Raw genomic sequence first — 24,504 nt, forward strand, 5'->3', positions numbered from 1 at the left:
ATTATGGAGGTAGAAGAATTTTGTTATTTGGGAAGTAAAATTACTAAAGATGGACGAAGCAGGAGCGATATAAAATGCCGAATAGCACAAGCTAAACGAGCCTTCAGTAAGAAATATAATTTGTTTACATCAAAAATTAATTTAAATGTCAGGAAAAGATTTTTGAAAGTGTATGTTTGGAGTGTCGCTTTATATGGAAGTGAAACTTGGACAATCGGAGTATCTGAGAAGAAAAGATTAGAAGCTTTTGAAATGTGGTGCTATAGGAGAATGTTAAAAATCAGATGGGTGGATAAAGTGACAAATGAAGAGGTATTGCGGCAAATAGATGAAGAAAGAAGCATTTGGAAAAATATAGTTAAAAGAAGAGACAGACTTATAGGCCACATACTAAGGCATCCTGGAATAGTCGCTTTAATATTGGAAGGACAGGTAGAAGGGAAAAATTGTGTAGGCAGGCCACGTTTGGAGTATGTAAAACAAATTGTTGGGGATGTAGGATGTAGAGGGTATACTGAAATGAAACGACTAGCACTAGATAGGGAATTTTGGAGAGCTGCATCAAACCAGTCGAATGACTGAAGACAAAAAAAAAAACAAAAGTTTCTCTTCCTTCTTTATAAAATAAAGGAGCCTCCACTTACCCTTTCAAAGTGAAATTTTTTATAGCAGGTATCGATTTTATATCATAATTAGCAAAAATATTCTTAAACTTAACAAAATAATGTTCTTATTATGTTCTTATAATGTTCTTATGTGTTCTTAACACATTGTGCTTCTGTAAAAGGCTTCAAAATTCTTGATATACAATTTATCCTTAATACCAGATACATTATAGGCTATAATACTTAAATAATCAGGTAGATATGGCATATTAGGTGGTCCTTAGGTTTCAATTCTTCAGAAGACGTTGTGAGATCAGTTCTGCGACAAAAAAATTGGCGACATTTAACAGCTTTTTCTTTTTCTCACTGTTTTTTATAGACATCCCTTTCCTCCTTTTCCTCCATAGAATTTGTATCCATCTCCATCATAGCTTCATTGTTATATACATTCACAAGATCTTCATATTAAATTTCCCATCTACAAGAAGTCATCTTGACACAATCTAGAAGACTGCCCAGAAGCATACAGATTACTTATAATATCCATCAATACCTTAACACTTCTACCTGTCTCTGCATTATAGTCCTGTAGTCCTGAGAAACAAAAATCTTGTTACCCTTTAGTTAACACTCCATTGTGTAAAATCATCGGAAACTACAATAGGCCGAACCCGATTTGATTTGACTCCTATCCTTTTGAAATAATTAAGATCTGTTTCATTCAACTCTATGTCCATAACATTTCGATACAATTAAACAACTTCCTGTTTCAAACCATCCAGATTTTCACCTTCCATCTCAGTGATACCATAAATTATTTTGTCACTGTATGAAATTTAAGACTTCTACTGCTTGTAAACAGTCTTGATTTAACTCAACAATTCCCTTAGATAACCTTTCTATTATTTCATTCTGATCTTCCATAAAAGTAACTATATTTTAAGTTACATATTTCTTTTTTTAACTACTCCCTCCACATGAGACTTAATTTCATTTTTTAATTTCACCAAAATGTGTAACAAGAATTCCATATCCACTGACAAAATGCAAAATATATAAATACAATATGAAATAAACAATTTGTTATTATTCCAGCTTACTACCCGATTACTTCAAAGGACACTGTTAAAAAAAAATTAATTATTACTCCAATAGATGATATATGATACACGGGAAAAATATAGTTGAGTTGACACGAGGGCTATTGTGGCATTGGAGAGAGCAGGATGCCCCTTTATAGATAGCTTGCAATAATAGAATCAAGAAGACTGTTTTCTTATATAAGACTGGTATCTTATATAATAACCTTCACAAAATATTCCATTTTATTAAAATAATAAAAATAAATGAAAGTAGTTAAATAAAAATAAGAGAGGCTAATAAAATGTTAAGAATTTTAAAACTATTTATGTATCAATAAAATAACACTGAATGTTATTATGAAAGAGCATAAACCAAGCACAAGAAAAGTAGGACTCTGAATCTATGGAATAATAAAATTAATTATGAACTTTGAGTTTAAAATTTATAAAAATGTTTCCATTAGAAAGTATTATCCTAACTTCATTTTTTATGTTTAATATTAGCCTTAGCTAAATTTTAAACTGTTGGATCGATATGTGGGAAGATGTACATTTTACTTTCGTTTTGTTATATTATTTTTGTCAGCACAATAATTTTGTACATTGTTTCAGATAGATAAAATGCCAATTAAAATTTTGGAGACAGCGTCGTCATGCAGTGGCTTTTGTGGCATTTTTTGGTTATTTCAATGTATATTCACTTACAGTAAATTTAAATGTAGCAATTGTAGCTATGACAGAAGTTCATCTTAATAAATTACCAAATGGTACTGTCATCAAAGTAAGATTTTCATTATACTGGATTGTTTTTAAATTAAATCAAAAATGTTAAGTAAAAGTTATGAATAGATAAAAATTGTTTTCCATTAAAAAGATGAAATTTAGTGGAATTTTATACACACTTAGTGGAAAACAAAAATGGTCAGAAACTTCATGAATAGAAAAAAGCCACTTCTGTTATCTGGAGTAAGCTTTCTTAAATCGTTATTTTTAGACTATCAGTTTAACTTTCGGCCAAAATCTGTTCAAAGTAATGAAGATTATCTCTAATGTTTGTAATTTAACTTCTCAGAGTTATCTCACTGTATGGTGCTACTGGTATCTTATATAATAACCTTCACAAAATATTCCATTTAATTAAACAGAACAGAAAAGCTTTATTGCTCATTTTATATATATATATATATATAAAATTGGATCTTGCCAAGGCTAATAAGCCTTAGTGGCAAATTATCATTCAATAAAGTAAAAACACGATAACAATGAAAAACTACACAGGTAGAATAAAATACATTAATAATTACACGAAAAAAAGATAATTAAAAAAAATATCTTACTAAATTTATTATAAAAGAAAAACAGAACAAAATTTGTATTACTAAAAACAGTGTACTACTTAAGTTTATAATAAAAATACTATTAATTATGAAAGATATTTAGCGGTGTTGTAAAATGGTTAAATATATATTTCAATTGTAACAAAATATTAAAGAATTTAACTTTTTGTTGCTTTAAGATTAACAGGTATCCTCGATATTTACAGTTTCAGAGGCTAGCCATCAAAATACATCTTTCTCAAACAACTTATAATTTGTCATATCTTATATTTCTTTTGGTAACACAAACCAGGAACAACAGCTTTCAAAGACTTTCTACCACATAAATTATTATATTTAGAATCAACAAATAGATCTTTATACCTAGTTTGGTGAATAATTTGTTTTTTTTTTTTTAGTAAAAAAATAATTGTAATTTTCATGTGAAAATTTCATTTTTCATATGGACCATACATATCAATGTTAGCTGATAAAAACCTAAATATTTAGTAATTCCTAAATATTTCAATTCCTCTACATTTTGCAAAATTTTACAATTGCATCTGTTGTTCATACTATATTTACAATTATGAGCTTTGATAATCGGGAAGCTTATTAATAAGCTTGTGACTGATTCTGAAGTGAACTGCAACTGTTTTATCTTTATTTAGGCAAAATTACCTTTCACGAGCCCATTTCATAATAGAATTTCCTGAACATGTGATTCAGCTGTTTAAAAACAACTTATGAGCAGCCAGGATTACTATGTTATCCGCATGCGTGAATGTTCTACAGTATTTTAGTTCACAGTAGACTTTATCTACATATATTAAGAACAATATCGGCCCTAAATGACTTTCTTGAGATGAGGTGTTCCAACATCAATTTCAACAGGATCGCTCAAACTAGAACCAATCCTTACCACAAACTTCCTGCTTTTTAAATAATTTTCAAACATTTACAAATAAGGTCCTTCCACTCCAATCTTTATCAAACAGTGTTTCAAGATTGAGAAATCTTGTTTCATCAATGTTTTGTTGAAATCAATGAAAGCGGCTAAAACATGATTTCCATCATGCAAGCAATCATTAAACATTTTTTAATGTTTTTGTTAATTTTACAAAAATTTACACGCAGATTACCAACTTTTGATAACTAAACTGACAGTCGCTAAGTAGATTATTATCATACAAATATCTATTAAGACGATTCACTATGTATATCTCGCATACGTTTTCTAACACTAGTAGCATAGCCTATCTGTTTCCTAACAATTTATGATCTCCATTTTTATAGATAGGTCTAAATATGCCTACTTTAATTAGATTAGGGAACCCTTTCTGTAAGCAGAAATTTATGAATCTAGCTAATAAAGGGATAATTCCTTAAATCACAAGCTCAATTCCAGATTTGTTATTTATTTGTATAGTATTTCATTAATAATTTCAATCGTTGCTGCAGGTAAATTCCTTAAAAACTTCAGTTGTTGCTGCAGGTAAATAAAAATTAACTGATTACAGTTTATATTCAATTTTAAATCAACACAAGTCGGCTAAGTTTGTTTTACAACCAGTACGCTACTATAAGCAAATGCCGTAGTAATATCAGAACCCAGAAATCACAAGTATTATTTAATAACCATACTATCTCATCTATTCTTGTATTTTCTCCTGTTATACTTTTTTATCACCTGCCATAATTTTTTCAGGTTGGATTTATTTTTTATAATTTCTGACTCGTAAAATTTATATTTTCTGTCCCAAATATATTCATTTCTAAGCCTATTTATTGGTTTATTGTTCCATTTTCTAAAAGGGTTATCTTTATCTTGGATAACTTTTATAATAGTAGAATTTACCCACGGTTTACATATCTGAAACTGTAAACTATTGTCAATTTTTTTTTAAAGCTGTATCTTAACAATATCATTATCATTTTGCATGTAATTGCTAAAAGTTTCTTTAATTCACAATATATCTTAATACTAAATTACCAGAAGCTCTATCTAAGCTAATTAAATTTACTTATTTTAAATTTAATGTCTTTACCTTAATATTATTTCTTGTGTTTGTATTTAAGTATTAATAGGACTTTAAATCGCCTCTATTTATTTTATCGTGCATGCGTGCGTGTGTGTGTAAGTGACAAAAAATTATGCGGGATACTGTGAAAACCGGTTATTGTAAATTAATATGGTAAGTTTTACTGTGTTTTGTGTCTGTTATATTTCATATAATATCAAATTTATCTTATATTGATATAACCTCTCTATTATTACATTTTGATCAGAATAAAGAGACTTATTTATTATTGCATACAGTTAATTGTGTACCGGAGATATCAATAGGTTAACTGATATCTTATTTTGAAAATTTTCTGAAAAAATTAGTTAACAATGATTATAACTGGTTCAGCACTTTCATTGTCAAATATACTACTCTTCATGCGAAATAATGTTACATTATGTTAAGAATCTCTGATTTGATAGTGAAATGCATTTGAAATAGAATTAAATATATAATTTGAGGAAAGAATTGAAGCTGTTTTATAAATAAAAATTTTAATTGAAGTTTTTATTTAACTACATATATGAACCTATAATTTTTAAATTATACTGAGCAGTCAAGAAGTCACTTTATCCTTGGTTAGTGTGATAATAAATAAATTTAACTTTTATAGTTTCTTGGAGGAGGTTAAGCTAGTAATAACCGTAGATGGTTATAGAATATGATAAGAGAAAAAACAATCTTGTTAAAATTACTGAGAAGCAGGTACAATGTTGAGAAGTAACTGAGTTGTGTTAGGAAAAATTAGCTTGTTGCTATGATTTCTTTGTTGCATTGGTAAAAAACAATAAAGATTTCTTCAAGAGTTTTAGAGCAGAACAACATTAATTTCATTTTTTTTTTTAATTAGTTTTAATTAAAAACTAGTTTTTAAATTAGTTTTTTTTAAATTTTTCCTTAGTGGAAAGGAAATAATGTTACTGTTTCAACTATTTTGCTACTTTGAACTCAATAATATATGTATGTATGTAATCAAAATTTTATTCTCTTAGAGATAAATCTCATTTCTGTTGATTATGTTTATGAGTCAATAGAAGAGAAATAGAACAAATAACTTTTAAAGATCTCATAAACAGTCTCATCAGTTAAAATGAAAATTTTTTAAGTGTCTTAATATTTTTTTTTAAATGTTATTTTTTCTTATATATTAATGTGTAAAATATGTACTTTGATTTTAGGAAAAAGAATTTGAATTCAGCTCAAACTTTCGAGGAGTAGTGTTGAGTTCATATTACTATGGTACAATTTGTTCATTTATTATTGGAGGTTGTTTAGCGACTCGTTATGGTGGAAGAGTGGTGTTAATAATTACTGCATTTATGGGATCGTTCTTGACCATTGCTATACCTGAATTATCAAAAATAAATGCCTATTTTATAGTAGTGCTTAGAGCACTATTAGGATCATGTATGGTATGTTTCTAGATTTTATTTATCATTAAATGTAGGTTGTTAATTAATCAATGATATATTCTTATTTGTTTTATATTAACTATTAAAAGTGTAGCAAAATCATTGCTATTTTTAAAGTCACCTTTTAATGGTAATGAAAGTATTGAAAATATCTAATGGACTGTTATAAGAAAACTTAACAAAATACATTATCTAGTTAAAGAATATTCATACTTCATAAAATGTAAGATATATAAATTTGATAATTTCACTATTTTGTAATATTGTACATTGAATAAAACCAAAAAATTAATAATTAAAAAAGATCTCTTCGTGTGCATCTTCTTTCTTTTTCCTGTTTAGCCTCCAGTAATTACCATTCAGATAATACTTCAGAGGATATGTATGAGTGTAAATGAAGTATAGTCTTGTAGTCTCAGGTCAACCATTCCTGAAGTGTGTGGTTATTTGAAAGCCAACCACCAAAGAAAACTGGTATCCATGATCTAGTATTCAAATCCGTGTAAAAGTAACTGACTTAATGGACTTGAATGCTGGAACTCTCAACTTCCAAATCAGCTGATTTGGGAAGATGTGTTCACCACTAGACCAACCCGGTGAGTTCCTTCATGTGCTGTGGGATGTATTTACCCATATGTTTATGTGGTAGGTCTGTCCAGTTTAATAGTGTGTACGATTTATACATTTAAAACACCCAGAACTTTGGGTCTTCTTTTATTATGATTACCACTTTTGCTGTTACTTAAATTTTCATTTAGTGAAGGCCGATATTTTTTTAATATACTAGATTGGCTTATGTATTGTATATCTATTGTCACAAAAAATTCACAAAGTCTGATAAAGTTTTGTAGAACATAACATGTAATTATCATACTATTAAAACAAAGCAATATAAAAGTGCATATTTTAAATGACTAACAAAAACTGCTTTTGCATTTACTAAGTCAAAATATCATGTAAGCTTAGTCTAATTTTTGCATTTTTTTTTTGGTTTTTTTATATGTATTATTTCAATCTAAGTTAAAGAATTAACCAAAACACAGAAAACATTTGACTTTCATTTTTATAAACACAGTGTTATCAAAAATTATCGTGGACTGTCATGGAATGTGACTTCAACTTAATTTTGGTTGCATTGTAATTATACTTTTAATGCCATAGCAGCTGTGAAAGTAAAATGTGTTAGTAGTTCTTGTCATGTTTACAGTACCATTTAAAATGACTGAAAAAGCTGAGCAGAGAAAAAATAATGAAGATTCAAACAGTATTTAGCGATCAAGATAAGGATATTTGTACAGATTAAAGATTAGTATCACTATTTCCAAGATGTCTGAATGTCCGTTAAAAGTGAGAAACTCGAATAACTGTGTTACATCAGAAGTCATTAAACAAAATAAGTAAATATTTTTGTGTTTGAGCCACATTCGGATATTTTTTCATTACACCTTGTGTTAATATCTAACCCAAGAAAATTTTTAATATATATTTAACTTGTTAATTTTCTCATAACAATTAAGATCTGTGATATACTTTATCGATACACTTATGTAATAATACATAATCAATACGTTATGTAATAATAATTCAAAAATTATAACAGGAAAATTAATTAAACACATTTTTTTAATACAATCTTAGTATTATTAGAAAAAAAAAATTAATATGTACAAATGTTATTTATTACTAATTTATAGTTTAAATAAAGACATTTTTTTTTAATGAAATTTTCTTATTTAATTATACAATTTTTTTATAAATGTTTTTAAAATTAAATTTGTTAATATAAAATTTGAACTTTATTATGTTTAAATAAAAAGGAAAGTATCAACAATATAAAGAAATACTGAATTTTTATTTTCATTTCTTCCTTGGCCTTTGGGCTTATGATTTGATAAAAATTTAAAAGTATAGGGACAAGGGAAGCAATTTTAGGCCTCAGATTAATAGTAGAAGGAAGATTAAAGAAAAACAAACCAACATACTTGGCGTTTATAGACCTAGAAAAGGCATTCGATAATGTAGACTGGAATAAAATGTTCAGCATTTTAAAAAAATTAGGGTTCAAATACAGAGATAGAAGAACAATTGCTAACATGTACTGGAACCAAACAGCAACAGTAATAATTTAAGAACATAAGAAAGAAGCCGTAATAAGAAAGGGAGTCTGACAAGGATCTTCCCTGTCTCCGTTACTTTTTAATCTTTACATGGAACTAGCAGTTAAAGATGTTAAAGAACAATTTAGATTCGGAGTAACAGTACAAGGTGAAAATATTAAGATGCTACGATTTGCTGATGATATAGTAATTCTAGCCGAGAGTAAAAAGGATTTAGAAGAAACAATGAACAGCATAGATGAAGTCCTACGCAAGAACTATCGCATGAAAATAAAGAACAAAACAAAAATAATGAAATGTAGTAGAAATAACAAAGATGGACCACTGAATGTGAAAATAAGAGGAGAAAAGATTATGGAGGTAGAAGAATTTTGTTATTTGGGAAGTAGAATTACTAAGGATGAAGCAGGAGCGATATAAAATGACGAATAGCACAAGCGAAACGAGCCTTCAGTAGGAAATATAATTTGTTTAGATCAAAAATTAATTTAAATGTCAGGAAAAGATTTTTGAAAGTGTATGTTTGGAGTGTCGCTTTATATGGAAGTGAAACTTGGACGATCGGAGTATCTGAGAAGAAAAGATTAGAAGCTTTTGAAATGTGGTGCTATAGGAGAATGTTAAAAATTAGATGGGTGGATAAAGTGACAAATAAATAGGTATTGCGGCAAATAGATGAAGAAAGAAGCATTTGGAAGAATATAGTTAAAAGAAGAGACAGACTTATAGGCCACATACTAAGGCATCCTGGAATAGTCGCTTTAATATTGGAAGGACAGGTAGAAGGAAAAAATTGTGTAGGCAGGCCACTTTTGGAATATATAAAACAAATTGTTAGGGATGTAGGATGTAGAGGGTATACTGAAATGAAACGACTAGCGCTAGATAGGGAATCTTGGAGAGCTGCATCAAACCAGTCAAATGACTGAAGGCAAAAAAAAAATAAAAAATAAAATTTAAAACATTAAACCTGATTTGAAAGTATTATAAATTTAAAACAGGTTACTGTAAACTTGATTTCATCTGTCATTAAAGATCTACTTAAAAAAAAAATGATTAATTCAAATAATAAAAGATGAAGTATTTTAATTAAGAAGATTCAAAGAAATAAGAAGATTTGTAGATAACAAATATTTATAACACTATTATAGCATAAGTAACTAATAGTATAATATGTAATAAAAATCTTGTGTGTCATGTGTTTTTAGGATGGAGAAAGAACAATTTAAGAAAATATATTTCTCTGTAATGAATGTGGATTGATATTTTGTTCAATTATCATTATTTATTAAAATTACAATTTATATTTCAGGGTATGGTATTTCCAGCCATGAATGAAATATGGTCAAAATGGGCACCAATTTATGAACGCACATCATTAGCTTCATTTGCTATATCTGGCTGCTTTTTTGGCAATGTGTACACATCTGCGAGTGCTGGATACATTGCTAAGTATTTGGGATGGCCTGCAGTTTTTTATATTACAGGTGTGTAAAGAAAAAAATGTATAATTTTTAAGTAATACAATTACAGTATATAATAATTTCCACAAAAGAACATTTCAAAGAAATTCTATTAGATTTTTTATTACTCGGGATTAAGATTCAGCTAGAATAAGATAAATCATTCTTAACAGTGGGTTATTAAAATCCCTGAGATTCAACATGTGCATTTGTATAATCTAAACTTATTCTAAATCTTCACATGTAATATGCATTAATATTGGCAAACACAGAGATGATTCATATCATTAAATCTTCAATAATAGCTACGTGAGAATTGTATTCACAATTCTTGACATTCCCCCACACTGAAATATTAAGGTAATCTTTGGTTGCTAAGAAGTCAAAATGACAACATGAGATAAAATTTAATAGTTGCTCCCAAAAATGACATAGCCACTGTCAAGATAAAACATCCCGCACTAGGTTTACTAAGGAAAAGTGATGTTGCCTTCACCACAAAGACAAACATATTGTTGAATGTTGGCATACAAAGATTGTCATTTCTCTCAGAAAGATCACTCTTGACTAGTGCCTCTTGTTTCTCAGAGCCATAAGAAAGAAGAAAAAAAATCTGAAGCATCAAATTTATATATCCTTTTTGGCAAGAGACTATGCATCGCATACATTGCTTCTGCTTAGTTGGAGAGTTTCTATTATTTATTATACAACTTATACAATTATTTAAACTGGAAATGGTCTTCACACAATAAAAGATTACAAGTTTAAATTGATCTACATGGAAACATGAATACAAAGAAAACTTTTATTATTTTCATGGAATTGAAAAATAAAAGCCCTGAATAAAATTAATTTATGATGAAATATACTAACTTAAAAACTATGTACTCATGCTTTTTAATTGTGTAATTATGCTTTGAAATCTTTTAGAACTATGTTATAGATTCTCTGTCAAACTAACTACATTGATCCTCATATTTGGCAAGTAAGCCATTTTTTTTTTTTTCACTTTAAATTAAAGATAATTAACCAATATAGGATAATTAAAGAGAATGCGGGTGACAGTTATGTATATAGTAAAAATCTTTTTATATTTATTTAAACATATATTTATTTATTTATATAGCCTATGACACTCCTGGCAACATAACGAATCCAGCATGGGGTCATACATCTATATCGATTCAACCGTTGAGCTGCTACAGCGGAATAAACATGCATACACCCTAAATACATTACATTCCTTTTTGGCCAGTCATACAAAAAAAAAGTATAATCCTGTGTGGCGTGTGTTAAAAATGGGGAATTCAGTACTATTTCAAAAATTTTAAAAACCCATAGAAGAATGTTGATTAAAATCGGTAAGATTCTGGTCTCTGTGATATTAAAATTCATTGTTTCACACCTAATCAAATTTCTATTTACAGTACTCATTTGCTCAGTAAATTATTTAGTTGATTTATCATTTATTTAATCTGCTAAACTAAGTGATTATTTTTTGCAGATCTGAACATTGAAGGGTTGTGTAAATTGTAAATGTTATTAAAAAAATTTATTTTGATTGGACCAAAAAGGGATCACATGAATAAACCAAATCGGTTCTATGAAGGATGCCCAGTACCCTGTATCTTTGTATTTAACATCAACAATCTGTTCTTGGAATAATTAAAGACTAAAAAGTATTTTTGTGAAATGAATGTTTGTTCAAATTGAATCGCATTATTACATTGTTTTTTACAAAATGTTTTTTTGAGAAAATATTGTTTCTATTCATATGCAAAACATGCAGATCAAATGATGAATATAGTATTATGATGAGATAAAATAAAATAAGAAATACTGAAGTATCAGGAATGGTAAATTGTAATAATCACTTTAAGAAAACAGATGTTGAAAAATATGGACAGAAGATGTATAACTAATGAGTTATATTTATTTGTAATTAGTTAATGTTATATGGAAGATTAATAATACCCATCCAAGATTAGAAAGCTGAGCTGGCGTATAGAGTTATTGTTACCTAAGATTTCCTATCTTAGTACACTACTCTCTCCAGTTTCACTACTACTTGTGCCAACACTACTTACATACAACATTACTATGCAACCGTGTTTACAATTTTTTTTTTAATTTGTTGAGTGACATTAGTGTCTAAACTAGTAATTATTACATTTTTAGCAATTAGCATTAGTTGTTGCACCAAATTTTTCTCATGAAATGAATGAGAAGCCCTCTGTGAATTCTCCACTAATATATTTGATTATTAATCGTCAATAATTTGAATCATAGTAACTTTTGTAAGGTATTTTGTTATCGATAATCAAAACTGTTTGATTATGTTAACTTGATGATGTTAACTTGCCCAAATGGTAGAGTAACCTTAATCTTCAAAATATAAACTGTAAATATGTTACTAAAATCTCTATTCTATTTTAAGTTAGTTGTAATTAATTTAAGCTACATTAATAATATTATATGCTTAATTATGTTCCACGTTCCACAGTGGTAAAAATCAGTATTTATCAGTTTTTATTTCTTTTAGAAAATTAAAATATTTTTTTAGTTTATTCCATTCTCAAGGGTTGAGAACAGTATTTTATTCAATAAAATCAAAAAATCATCTTTTATAAACTAGACATCAAATAAAGCCGTTAACTGCATTATATAATAAATTCTTCATACGATAAGAAACCAAGGATTCATTACATTCAAAATGTAAAGTATTAATTTCTTTTATAACACTACAGTAGAAAAAACTTTCTTAACCTCATACTATAGCATTTTCCTTACCTCTAAAAATAGGATGGCATCAGTAACTTCACCACTCGTGAAGAAATTGTGTATTATCTTTGAAAAGATCTATAAATATATTTTCTTTATTTAGAAACTAAACGATTTAATTTTTTTTAATTGTTTATCACTGATTATTTGTTTGTTTAATAAAGGATTGTTTTCTTTGATTTGGGCAATTGTTTGTGGAAAAATTATTAAAAATGATCCAGCTCATGATAAATATATCTCTAATGAAGAACTGGAGTATATAAAAAATTCTACTAAACAAATTACCAGTGAGGTATCATGGTTTTCAGTTCTTTTAAATCATATATTCTATATACATTTGATCATGTATTAGAAATAAGTATTAAATTACATATCCCATTAATTAAATGAATATTATTCAGTGAAATGTTCTGATATAGTACCTTAAAGTTGTTCCTAATCCTTATCTTTGGTTGAGTGCTGATGCTTACTGCTAATTATTTTTAGTTTAATTGTATGTCTGGGATGTGAAGGGAAAAGTAACAATAACAGTATTATTGATTTGCTGAAAGTTGTACGTTGCTGAAGTAGAATTTGTGTTGAAAAATTGTCTCTTCTCTTTAATGTAGTTTTTTGTAAAATGTCAGTAATGTTTATAACCGGATGTTTAAGAACACATTCTTAAACAAAATCCCAGACAAAGGTAAACATTGCATCAGAAAAACAGCTGTAGATTTTTTTAAATGGTCCATCATTCAATTTTTACTGTGAAACTCACTGTACATAAGATATGATAAAATGATATAATAAAATTGTCATTCAAAATACAGTAAATCATTAATATGTGTCCATAATAATAAAATTTATTTATAACAAGATCAATAGAGTTTTTGTAAACGTTCAGTATTGAATTCACCGCAGACAAAAACAACTCTGTTGTGCACACATTAACTGATGGAAAAGGTGCTTACCTTTTTAAGAAATTACCTTTTTTGAAATAGGTGAATGGAACCACCATTTAAAATATGCGAACAAGTATTCTGTCATACAGATAGTTAATGTTAAAAAAACCAATCTGTAATAGTTTGGTTAAAATATTATTCAAACTATTAAAATATTTTCATTTAATTTTCTTTTTTTACAATATGATAAGTATATTTCTTTATAAATAAATGTTATGATTATTTATTTATTTCTCTTAACAGCTGTAATTATACGAGGTTTGTAAATAAAGTAATGAAACTAGTTTTTTTGACAGCCAAAGTAGTGGCAACACTGTAAAGTTTACTAGTAAACATGGTTATATAAACAGCTGATTTATATTAGGTATTAATATTTTTAATCTATTGTTGTTACATGAGACATAAACAAACTTTTTGTGAAATGACTTTTTGTAGTACTTTACAAAAATGGGTGATAATAATTATGAGCAACATTGTGCAATCAAGTTTTGTATTAAACTCTGTGAGAATGACTGTTAACATAACAGACTGTTAACATCAAAAAGTGATGACAATGTTGAGCAAATCGGAGACTTGATATGATACGACCAGCGACTAACTGTCAGAAAGATTGCAGAACAATTGAATTTGAACCATACCACAGTCCATCAAATTTTGACAAACAAATTTGGACATGAAAAAAGTTTGTGCAAAATTTGTCCCAAAATGAACAAATTTTGTTCTCGCTGTGGAACAACATGGTGGAAGAGTGCCGTGATCTTCTAGGGCGAATTGAAACTGATCCTGACTTTCTAAAAAGTCAGGATCAGGATGTATGTCTATTACTGGTGATGAATCTTGGATATTTGAGTATGACCCAGAAACAAAATGTCAGAGCAAGGAGTGGCACACTTTCAAACTCACCATGCCCCAAAAATGGAAATCAAAAATCAAAATTTTGCTAATTTGTTTCTTTGATAGTTTCTTAGTTTCTTTGATAATACCATTGTCCATAGGGAGTTTTTGCCTACAAGACATACTTTAAATAAATATGCTAACCAAGAAATTCTTGGAAGACTACAGAAAAGAATTGCCCGTGTGAGACAAGCCATCAAAGACAACTGGATGCTGCATCATGACAATGCACCTCGTCATACTGTACTCTCAATTAATTAGTTTTTGGCAAAGAAAAACATTCCTGTAGTTCCTCAACCACCTTATTCACTGACTTGAGTCCCTGCGACTTTTTCCTGTTCCCGACTTTAAAAAAACACCTCAAAGGACACCATTTTGGAACATCCCAACCCCAAAGGAAAAAGATACCCGCCTTGTGACGCTTCCAGTTACCACACCAACCCCCCCCCCTCTTGTTATAGCCCTAATGGGCTTTAACGGGTGTCATCTTTTGCCCTCTAACTTTTTACATCTCATATAATAAGCCAGGCCTCATTGGGATGCCACTGATGTAAATGCCTTAGTAGACATTTACATCGGTGAATTTTAAACTCAGCTTTTGCCTTCGCTGCAGGCCTCATCCGGACATCTTGAATGTCCTACTTAGTTTCCCTCTGAACTAGCTAACTGAGTTTGCGAAAGCAAGAACCCTGTGCCTAGTTCTACATTTATTTGAGCCAAAATTCTTGTAAATTTCTCACAATTTGAGGCAAATTGAAGATAACATACCACCGTTATTGTGTTATTCGCAACAATGAAATTTAGTCCTAGTTCCCTTAGTGAACTCAGCTGTAGTTCATACCCATGACTTGCAATTTTGGACAGTAGAAAACATGTAACCAACCATCTGAAGGACATTCCGGTTTCTGAGTTCCAACAATGCTACAAGCAGTGGAAAAGCCATTTGAAGCATTGCATGGCTTCCCAAGAGAACTATTTCAACGGTGTGTCCTACAATTGGATGGTAAATAAAAGGTTTTTCTGAACCAGTCTCATTACTTTATTTACAGACCACGTATTTTATTTTAAATTAAATTGTCATTGCTGTAGATTGCTAAAGCAGAAGTCATAAACCATATGTTATTATAATATATAACATACAGATAAAATTAAGATTTTCCTTAAAGCCACACAATGTGATGATAAATAATGAATTATTACACTGAATAGGTATAAATTGATAAGTATGCTTTTATGAATTTATGCAGCATATAATGTAAAAAAAAAAAAAAGTTTATATATTAAATATGGAATAAATAAATGATTAAAAACATAATGTAATGTTTTTTTTTTTTGAATAAATTTTTTACAGGTTAGCAATTGAACCGAGCCTCAACTGTAGTTAACAGAGTGTTACCTTTGAAAATGATTGAATTTAAAACTGACTTTTTTTTTAGAAGGTGATCGTTCCTTGGAGAAAAATGCTAACTTCTACACCTGTTTGGGCTGTGATTGTTACTCATTTTTGTGGAAATTGGGGAATGTTCACATTATTGACAGAGTTGCCTACATTCTTGCACGGTAAGTTCTGTAGGTAAAAAAATATAATTAAAAAAAAACAATAAATGATCTCTTTTGTAATAAAAACTTAAACTAAAAATATTAATAAATCAGCAACTTCTTAAATCCACTCTTATTAACCTTTATGAAGAGTACATAGACTTGAGAAATATACAGTAAAACATTTTCATTCTCTGCTCTTCTGTAGTTGTTAAAGTTTTTTTGGATACATTTTGTGGCACTTATTCAATATATGGTTAGTACTTTTAAAGTTGTCTAATTTAGAACAGATTTATTAGAAAAGAGTATTTTTTCCTTTTACATCTTTGTGTATTTAATGAATATCCCCTAACTGGACTTTGTTGTAATGTTATGATTTGGCTGAATTCATAATGACACTTTGTCAAAATATTCAGCGATCAGCTTTTTGTTGATTTTAATTCTTTCTTTATCATAATAATCCCGTCATTTTACATAAAATATGTCTTAATAGTATTTTACAATGATAGATAGCACTATTTGGTAGTTCTTAGTTCAGTGTAACACCCTAGGATCATAATAATGAAATGCCAGCTGATTCAGTTCTTACAGGGTGTGTTATGTTACAATATATTGTTTGTACTCCAACCCTTGAGTGTTATATTTTTTGTCACTTTGATTGAGCTTCCTACAATTTATTCTAACCAAATGTTCTAGATTTGGCATCAAAACATATGTTTACTTTGAATCCACATCTGACTATATTTACAAATTCTCTGTACATACAGGAAGTAAAACTGAAACAATACAGAATCCAAATTATGGGCATGTGATAAATGTTACTTTAACTTTGATGAATGACCTAATTCACAAAGGATATTGTGTGAATTCATGCAATCTTTATTACAGTCCAGAATTAGCAATCGCCCTAGAAGATCTGGTGGGAACTGTTAGGTGAGACAGAAAGGGAGCCCCTAAAAGTTTTGCTGCACAAAAATGAAAAAAAGATGAAATTATAGTGGTCAGTAAAAGACAGGAAAAATTATGCTTTTTATTATGTAAAAAGAGAGGTACTGTGTTTGTCAACTGTAAGAGGAGTTTCTCCAGTTGAATTAAAGGGGAAGGATTAAAAACTCATTGTTTCATAAATTATAAATGACTACATTTACATGAGAGGAATCCAACAAAATGGATCAGATGCTTGACATACCCTCTTGACTAAACTGGCAGAAGGTTTGGTAAAAGAAAGAATTTAAACATCTTGTAAATATGTACGTTTTGCACTATGAAGTGTGGAAGAAAATACACATTTCTGCAGTTTAGAGAGGTTTTAATCAAACAATTGTTGACCAATACTTCAAGAAACTCCAAGAAAGGAAGACCATCTCATGAAAAAGACCTATTGAAATTGAAGGAATGATACTTTCCTAAATAGATACCAATAACAGGAAGGAGATCAAATGCCTCAAGAATGTATGATCAACACAACAAATTACATCAATCATAGCATGACCACAAAACAAAAAATGGCACGACACAAGATATCAGTATACTGAGGTAACACAGGACTGTCCACAGAAAAAAACAATTTAGGATAATTTAAGTTGTAGTTACAAATAAAGATTTTGATAATGTGACACCAGTAACTCGCATAGAAATCTATGGAGATTATTTCATCAAAATCCCATTTAGGTAGGTGATGTATTAAAGTTTTTTTTAATAATTATTAGGTCATTATTATTCAAAAGACATGTATTGAACAAAAACAAAAATAGAAAATAATATAAATTGTACAAAAAAAAATTAAACCAGTAAGTGATCAATATTCATAATTTAATTATAAACCTTTTAACAGCCTGAAGTCATAAAATTATCTTGTAAGTACACTGTTATTTTAAACCAGTATTAGAGTTATTTGAAGTGTTAATATCATGATATAGAACTGTTTTATTATATTGTTGTTGGGTAATATTTACTATTTTTAAATATTATTCCATGTTTGGAAGTAGAACGTAAGTAGAAAATGTCATAAATGAAATTTAAGGACATAGTATTATAAGGGTGAACTTTTGCAATGATTCCTCATATTTATACATTTATTATGTTTTTCTTTCTTTCCTTGTACGAAGTAAAGGAAGAATTGTAATCGTAAAAAATTTCGGTTTTCAGATTTCAACGGAAATATTCATTTTGACCATCCCTGAATCCATTTTGACTAGTTTCAGCGTGACGTCTGTATGTACATACATATGTATCTTATCAATATATTTAAATTAAAAAAAAGTTAATTAAATATTTAATTTAAAAAAAATGTGTGCATGGTTACGGATCCAATACGTTCTAGCTTAACACCACATATCTACTACTTGAGCGACGTTAAAAAAATTAATATATAAACTAATATAAAATGCTAAGGAAATTTTTAGCAGCAAAAAATGTGTACGTTGTAATTTAATAGGACGTACAAGGAAATCATGTAGTGTCCACATCAATAGTTTTTTTAATTAAAGTGTTGATTTTATTAACTTTTATTAGGCTGTTATGAAAGTTATGAAAGCGTAAACACTAAGTCTATGCTTGGGTGGCGATGGATCGGTATACAACGGCCGGAGGAACAGAGGATCGGCCACACTCAACACATGCAAGTACGTTTTGTGTGGGTGCGTGCGTATACTCAGCATGCTGAAGCTCACAGATACATAACATCTGACCGTTTCTCTTTTGTTATATTTGTTGTTTGTTTAATCTATTTTTTTTTTAATCTAAATTGCTAAAATATTTAATTTTTTTAGTTTTACAATTTTTATTGCTTTTTGAAATTTCATTTATTCTGTACAAGTTTTTTTTTTATTTATATAAGTAACAGAAAGAGATAGTACGATATTTTAATCAAACAGCTCAATCCTATCCATATCATCCTTGTTCGATGACCGATTCATCGGCGCTCTCATCACTGCCACTGTCATTAACGCAAACTATAAACCTTTCAGTTTGCATGTCGACAACTCGATCTGTTTCATAATAACTTTTTTCTATTGTTAGTGCACGTTTGCAACATTGCTTCCAATTTTCCGCTGGCAGTTAAGAAAATTTATTTTATATCAGACAGTTTCGTCTGCTACCCGACTTTATTTTCACTCAAATCAACTAAATCGGGTTAATTTCAGGATGGTAGGATAGCAATCTTATTTTATGACCGTGATCCTTCAATATTCTATGGAAGTAGTATTCTTCACACTGGGGCTTATTAATTCGTACAGTTATGTTTTTAACATATCTGCTGAACAAGGAATATTTCTGTTTCCAAGTCGCTCTAACAGTTCATGTTTTTTACTGTTTGAATTCGACACCGTGTGTAATTTTACGTTGTGGTACCAAGCATTATCGATTACAAAACAGATCGACGTGGAAGATTTGGGATTAGCATTGTTCTTAGCCATTTTTTTGTAATTATCAGTATTCATGTTGTTTCGGTATTCTCGTTTCTTTTTGGCCCGATGTAAAAATTAAAATAGTATTTTGAATTTCTATTGCTTCACTGCCATCATAAACCAATATCAGCTTCGATCCTTTGGATACCAGTGTTTTATTGCTTTTATTTGAGCCATCAGTCCAACCGTAACTTTTCCCATGAGTCGAATGAATATAAGATTCATCTGAAAAGATTATCGGTTTTCCTTCCTGTCTGTAGATGATCATTTTCAGTTTTCTTACATCTAAAACCCATACTACTTGGAATTTTCCTTCATTTCGTGATTGTAATTCATCGGCAAATCTGGGTGTTCGTTTTTTAAAACGAATTATTTTTTAATGTCGGCAGGGCTTTATGTTGTACCTGAAAATTGTTTATGATATTTCGTAACGTGCATCTTTGGAATTTATTGATGTTAACTTTTATTTTTATTCTAATATGAGTTTTTCTAGGCGTACTAAAATTCTTATTTTCTCCAGGTTTATTTGATTCTGTTATCACTTTATCCACAATATAAACAGATACTCCACAAAGGTCTGCTACGCGAGCTTGAATTTCTGCATGTACCATCACTGGATTTTCTACTATTTTTCTGTAGACATTCATTATTATACATTTGCTTTGGCTTTTTAGAGGTATTCCTCTTCCCAATCTACGTGTGAGTCCTGGATGAGACATTAGGAGGATTAATTATTTAAAAATTCCGTTATTGAAACAAAATTAGTTTAGAAAAAACCGTTTAACCTGCTGACACGGTAACAACGTACGGGTCAACTACACGAACGCAAGAAGGGAAATGAATTCCTGCTTCTACTCAGTCCTTGAACGTCAATCGTACTATCCCCCCCTACCGTACTAACATTGCCCACACTACTTCACAGGCCATTCCCTATCGAGTTTCTGCGCATCTGTGTGTTTATGTTTTCTTAACTTTGAACCGTTAAAAAATTACATTTTTTTAATGAGAATATTCTATAAATTAACATGTGAAATGCAGAATCTTACAAGAAAGTTGGAAATGTCATTGTCATGCTGACAAAAGCATCCTTTCCTTCTGGAAGAACAAAAAAAAATTTGAATTTTTCCAATTTATTGATTTCAACTTGAATACTCTTCATATAAATATACATATACTCAACTTACATATACATATATTCAACTTACATATGGCTTTCTAAGTTAATTATTTTTATGATAATTATTACAATACTTATTTCTACTGTAATTTTTGTATTATTTTATAATTTTTATTGATACTATGAATCAACTGAATAAATGAATAGTCTAAATGATGGAAAGAGCTCCATTAAAATAAAAGCTTCTAAAGTTTACTAATAGTGATTTTAAGAAAACAGCCGCCACAATTTAGGAAAATGCCTAAGAAACATCTTTTTAACTGCCAAAAGACAGTTACTGCAATTACAAAAGGAGTTGTTTGCACGGGTGATTTACATCTATAAATTACATCATTTAACAATGTATGTAAACCAGTATATAAAATTTTTAATGTATTTGATTTCGTTTTGTTGAAAGCTTGTCTATAGAGTGTTACCAAATCTAATTATGTAGCAATTATATCATATTAATACATTTATATGTAAGAAAACAGTCCAGAAAGTAAATTATGTTTGAGCTTGCATCTTGCACACCTGTAGTTTCCTTTTCACACATTTTGTTATTTAAAAATGACAAACATAATTAATTACACTGATGTTTAAATTACTTGGCACTAAATATATGTGTCAATCAAAATTACACTAACTGACACGTACTTGATTTATAAAAGCGCATGCTTGTTGGGTGTTCAGAATGCTCTTTCAAGAGGAAAAGAACATTTATCTCATAAGTGTTTTAATATTTCTGACAAGTTTTCAAAACTGAGATTAAATTATGGCGAAGAAATAGATGGCAATTATGGCGAACACTCGGGAGCATTGTTTAATAATATTTAAGTAATCATGGGTTACCTTCATGTGATCCAAATGCAAGTGCCAAACCACAGAGTTGGTCTAGTGGTGAATGCATCTTCCTAAATCAGCTGATTTGGAAGTTGAAAGTTCCAGCGTTCAACTCCTAGTAAAGGCAGTTACTTTTATACGGATTTGAATACTAAATCATGGATGCCGGTGTTCTTTGGTGGTTGGGATTTTCGATTAATCACACATCTCAGGAACTGTCGAACTGAGACTGTACAAGACTACACTTCATTTACACTCATACATATCATCCTGTGAAGTAATACCTGAACAGATTTTCCCAGAGGCTATACAGGGAAAAGAAAAGAAAAAAGGTGCAAGTGCCAAAATACAGACTTTCTCTTATCAACTTTTCCTATTAGACGAACTTGTAGCACATCATGTTCTTTTTGTAAGAGAACTTATTGTAAATTTCCACTCATTTCTCTTTTATCATATACTGTTTTCTTCAAGTTTAATGAAACCAGATTACTATACATAAAGTAAAAGCAGACTGCCTGCAAGTATCCTTGGTCATCCATTTATTGCTAGAAATCCGATGCTGGTTGGAACCAACAGGAGCTCCCACAGGATAGAATAGCAGTCTATATTTCATAGACAAAGCAGTATTTGAATAAATATCTTCTAATGTTTGCAGCGTACTTATTATTAAATCACAAGATGGATGATATAGGTAGATGAGGATGTGATTATGGCTGTGGTTCAGAATATTTAATACCTTGCTGATAGCATATATTTCAGTCATGAACATGCTCATGTTTGAAAGGCTAAACATACACATTTTGTTTTCAATATCTTGTTTTATGTCTACAAGCCATAAAGTCCAGATATAAAACGACAGAAGTATATCGCTTCGCAATAAGTAAAAACGTTAAAGCAATAAAACATTAAAGTGATCTCAACAATAAAACCACATGTATCAGTTGTTTTTGCAACAGTTGTAAAAAAAAAAATAGCATTATTTAAAAAAAAAACAACCATTATTGTAAAATCTAAGAAATTAACCTAAAAATTAAAATATTATTGTAATATTTATATTGGAAAAACCTGATCCTTCGGTAAAACGGTTTTACAATACTGCACATATTATAAATATGAAAATACCTAATTCTCCCTGTTGGGGAAAGTTACAAAAATAAAATTACACATAGCTAGTTTTTTCCAAAAGAAAATTGGACTTTATTTTTAACAGAATGAAAATCAGAATTATATAACCATATTCATAAAAACAAAAAAAAAAATACATAAATGCATTATTACATATTATTGTTTTAAGACAAATTCTTAGCACAAAATCTCCTTGTGCGATATTTATAATACAACATTCCTTAAGTAAAGTATAGGTAAACTTATTACCTTTTACATACACACAGTATATAATAACAATACAGAGTATAATAATAATAATATCTTATTATTTAACAGAGGATTACCTTAATATTTAGTAGACGATTACTGTTTTTTGTTAATGAAAAACAATATCTTGATACTCACTGGCACAGAATGTTATCTGAACTATCATAATAGAAAGTGTAGAATGAAAAACATTAATATCTTGATATTCACTTACGCAGGATGTAATCTGGATTATCATAACAGAGTTTAACGGACGATTACTGTAGAATGAAAAATATTGACATCTTGATATTCACTTGCATAAAATATAATCTCACAATTGTGGATTTTATATATGTCTACATAAATTCCTTTAAGTTTAATATTTTATCATGCAATTATAAAGAAGAAAAAACACAAACATAATGTTTAAAGGATTTTTGACATACAAAAAAGATTCATTGTTGAAGAATATGTGAAATTTACTTGTTAGCTGCATGAAGTGTAAATTTTGACTAAACAATATTTTGTAAGACGCACTAATGATTCTTCGAATGATGGTCAGAGAGATACTGAGCTCAGTATCTCTCTGACCTCAAGTGAGACGATGATCAGAGAGAGACTGACTGACTCTAGTTGGGAGCCGGCTTATTTAGTGTAGATGGAGCCGAGTGAACCACCAGGAGCTGTGTGGATCTTCAGGATCCACAACATGTTAATCTTAATAAATAATCAATACAAAAGGCATAAATAAAAATCAACTGAGCATATATTTATATGTATGTTGAATGGAATGCATAAATTTCAGTGTATGAAAAATTTCTTATTGATAATTGAAATATTCATTACATCGAGATACTGTTAAATTTTAGATGAAAATAAGTCAAATACCAAACAAGTTGAATTAACTTATAACTGCTTTATGCATTGGCATAAACACTCCCTATCGCAGAATATATGATCGCCGAGATAGATATAAATAATAACTTGGAAGTACATGATGAAAAAGAAACATACCTACTGGTGAAAAGGGACATTTAAAAATTCAAAAATAAAAATAACTATTTAATACGTGACTTAAAGAAACAAATATTTGATAATGAAATAAAGAGTATACAAGTTTGCAGAACTGATAGTTTTAAACCGCAAGAAAATAGCTGTAACAAACCTTTTTGTCATCACAACTAAGAACATTGTAATATATAATCTGAATTTTACTATTTTAATTTATATTTATTTTGGCTGTTAAGCTGAAGAAAGTGTTTTCATATATAAATATATATATATGTAATGTGCATGCCCGCATGTGAATATACATATATTCACAGATAATTATCTTTTGTTATTTTAGAAGTATGGCAGTATGATATAAAGTCAGTTGGATATTTAAGTGCTTTACCGTACATTGCAAATTCTGCTTCATTACTTATTAGTGGACAATTGGCTGACAAATTACTAAAAAGTGAATTATTGACAAAGACTTGTGTAAGTAATTCTATTTTTTTTTTCTTATTTTTTCATTTTAA

The 24,504-nt window shown here is 29.2% G+C and overlaps 1 protein-coding gene across 2 annotated transcripts in view; it reads left to right on the forward strand.

Annotated features, from left to right (window-relative positions):
* LOC142331531 (sialin-like) overlaps window positions 1–24,504 on the forward strand; it is a 44,725-nt gene that overhangs the window by 8,419 nt on the left and 11,802 nt on the right. The window contains exons 2-7 of one of the 2 annotated variants that reach the window (XM_075377514.1): window positions 2,304–2,468; window positions 6,248–6,481; window positions 9,911–10,085; window positions 13,007–13,134; window positions 16,114–16,237; window positions 24,330–24,463. In XM_075377514.1, the coding sequence (XP_075233629.1) occupies window positions 2,304–2,468; window positions 6,248–6,481; window positions 9,911–10,085; window positions 13,007–13,134; window positions 16,114–16,237; window positions 24,330–24,463 (960 nt within the window). The remainder of the gene's footprint in view (window positions 1–2,303; window positions 2,469–6,247; window positions 6,482–9,910; window positions 10,086–13,006; window positions 13,135–16,113; window positions 16,238–24,329; window positions 24,464–24,504) is intronic. The other variant, XM_075377515.1, reaches the window with a different exon arrangement.

This window comes from Lycorma delicatula, chromosome 10, assembly GCF_047948215.1.
Source record: "Lycorma delicatula isolate Av1 chromosome 10, ASM4794821v1, whole genome shotgun sequence".
Classification (NCBI taxonomy): domain Eukaryota; kingdom Metazoa; phylum Arthropoda; class Insecta; order Hemiptera; family Fulgoridae; genus Lycorma; species Lycorma delicatula.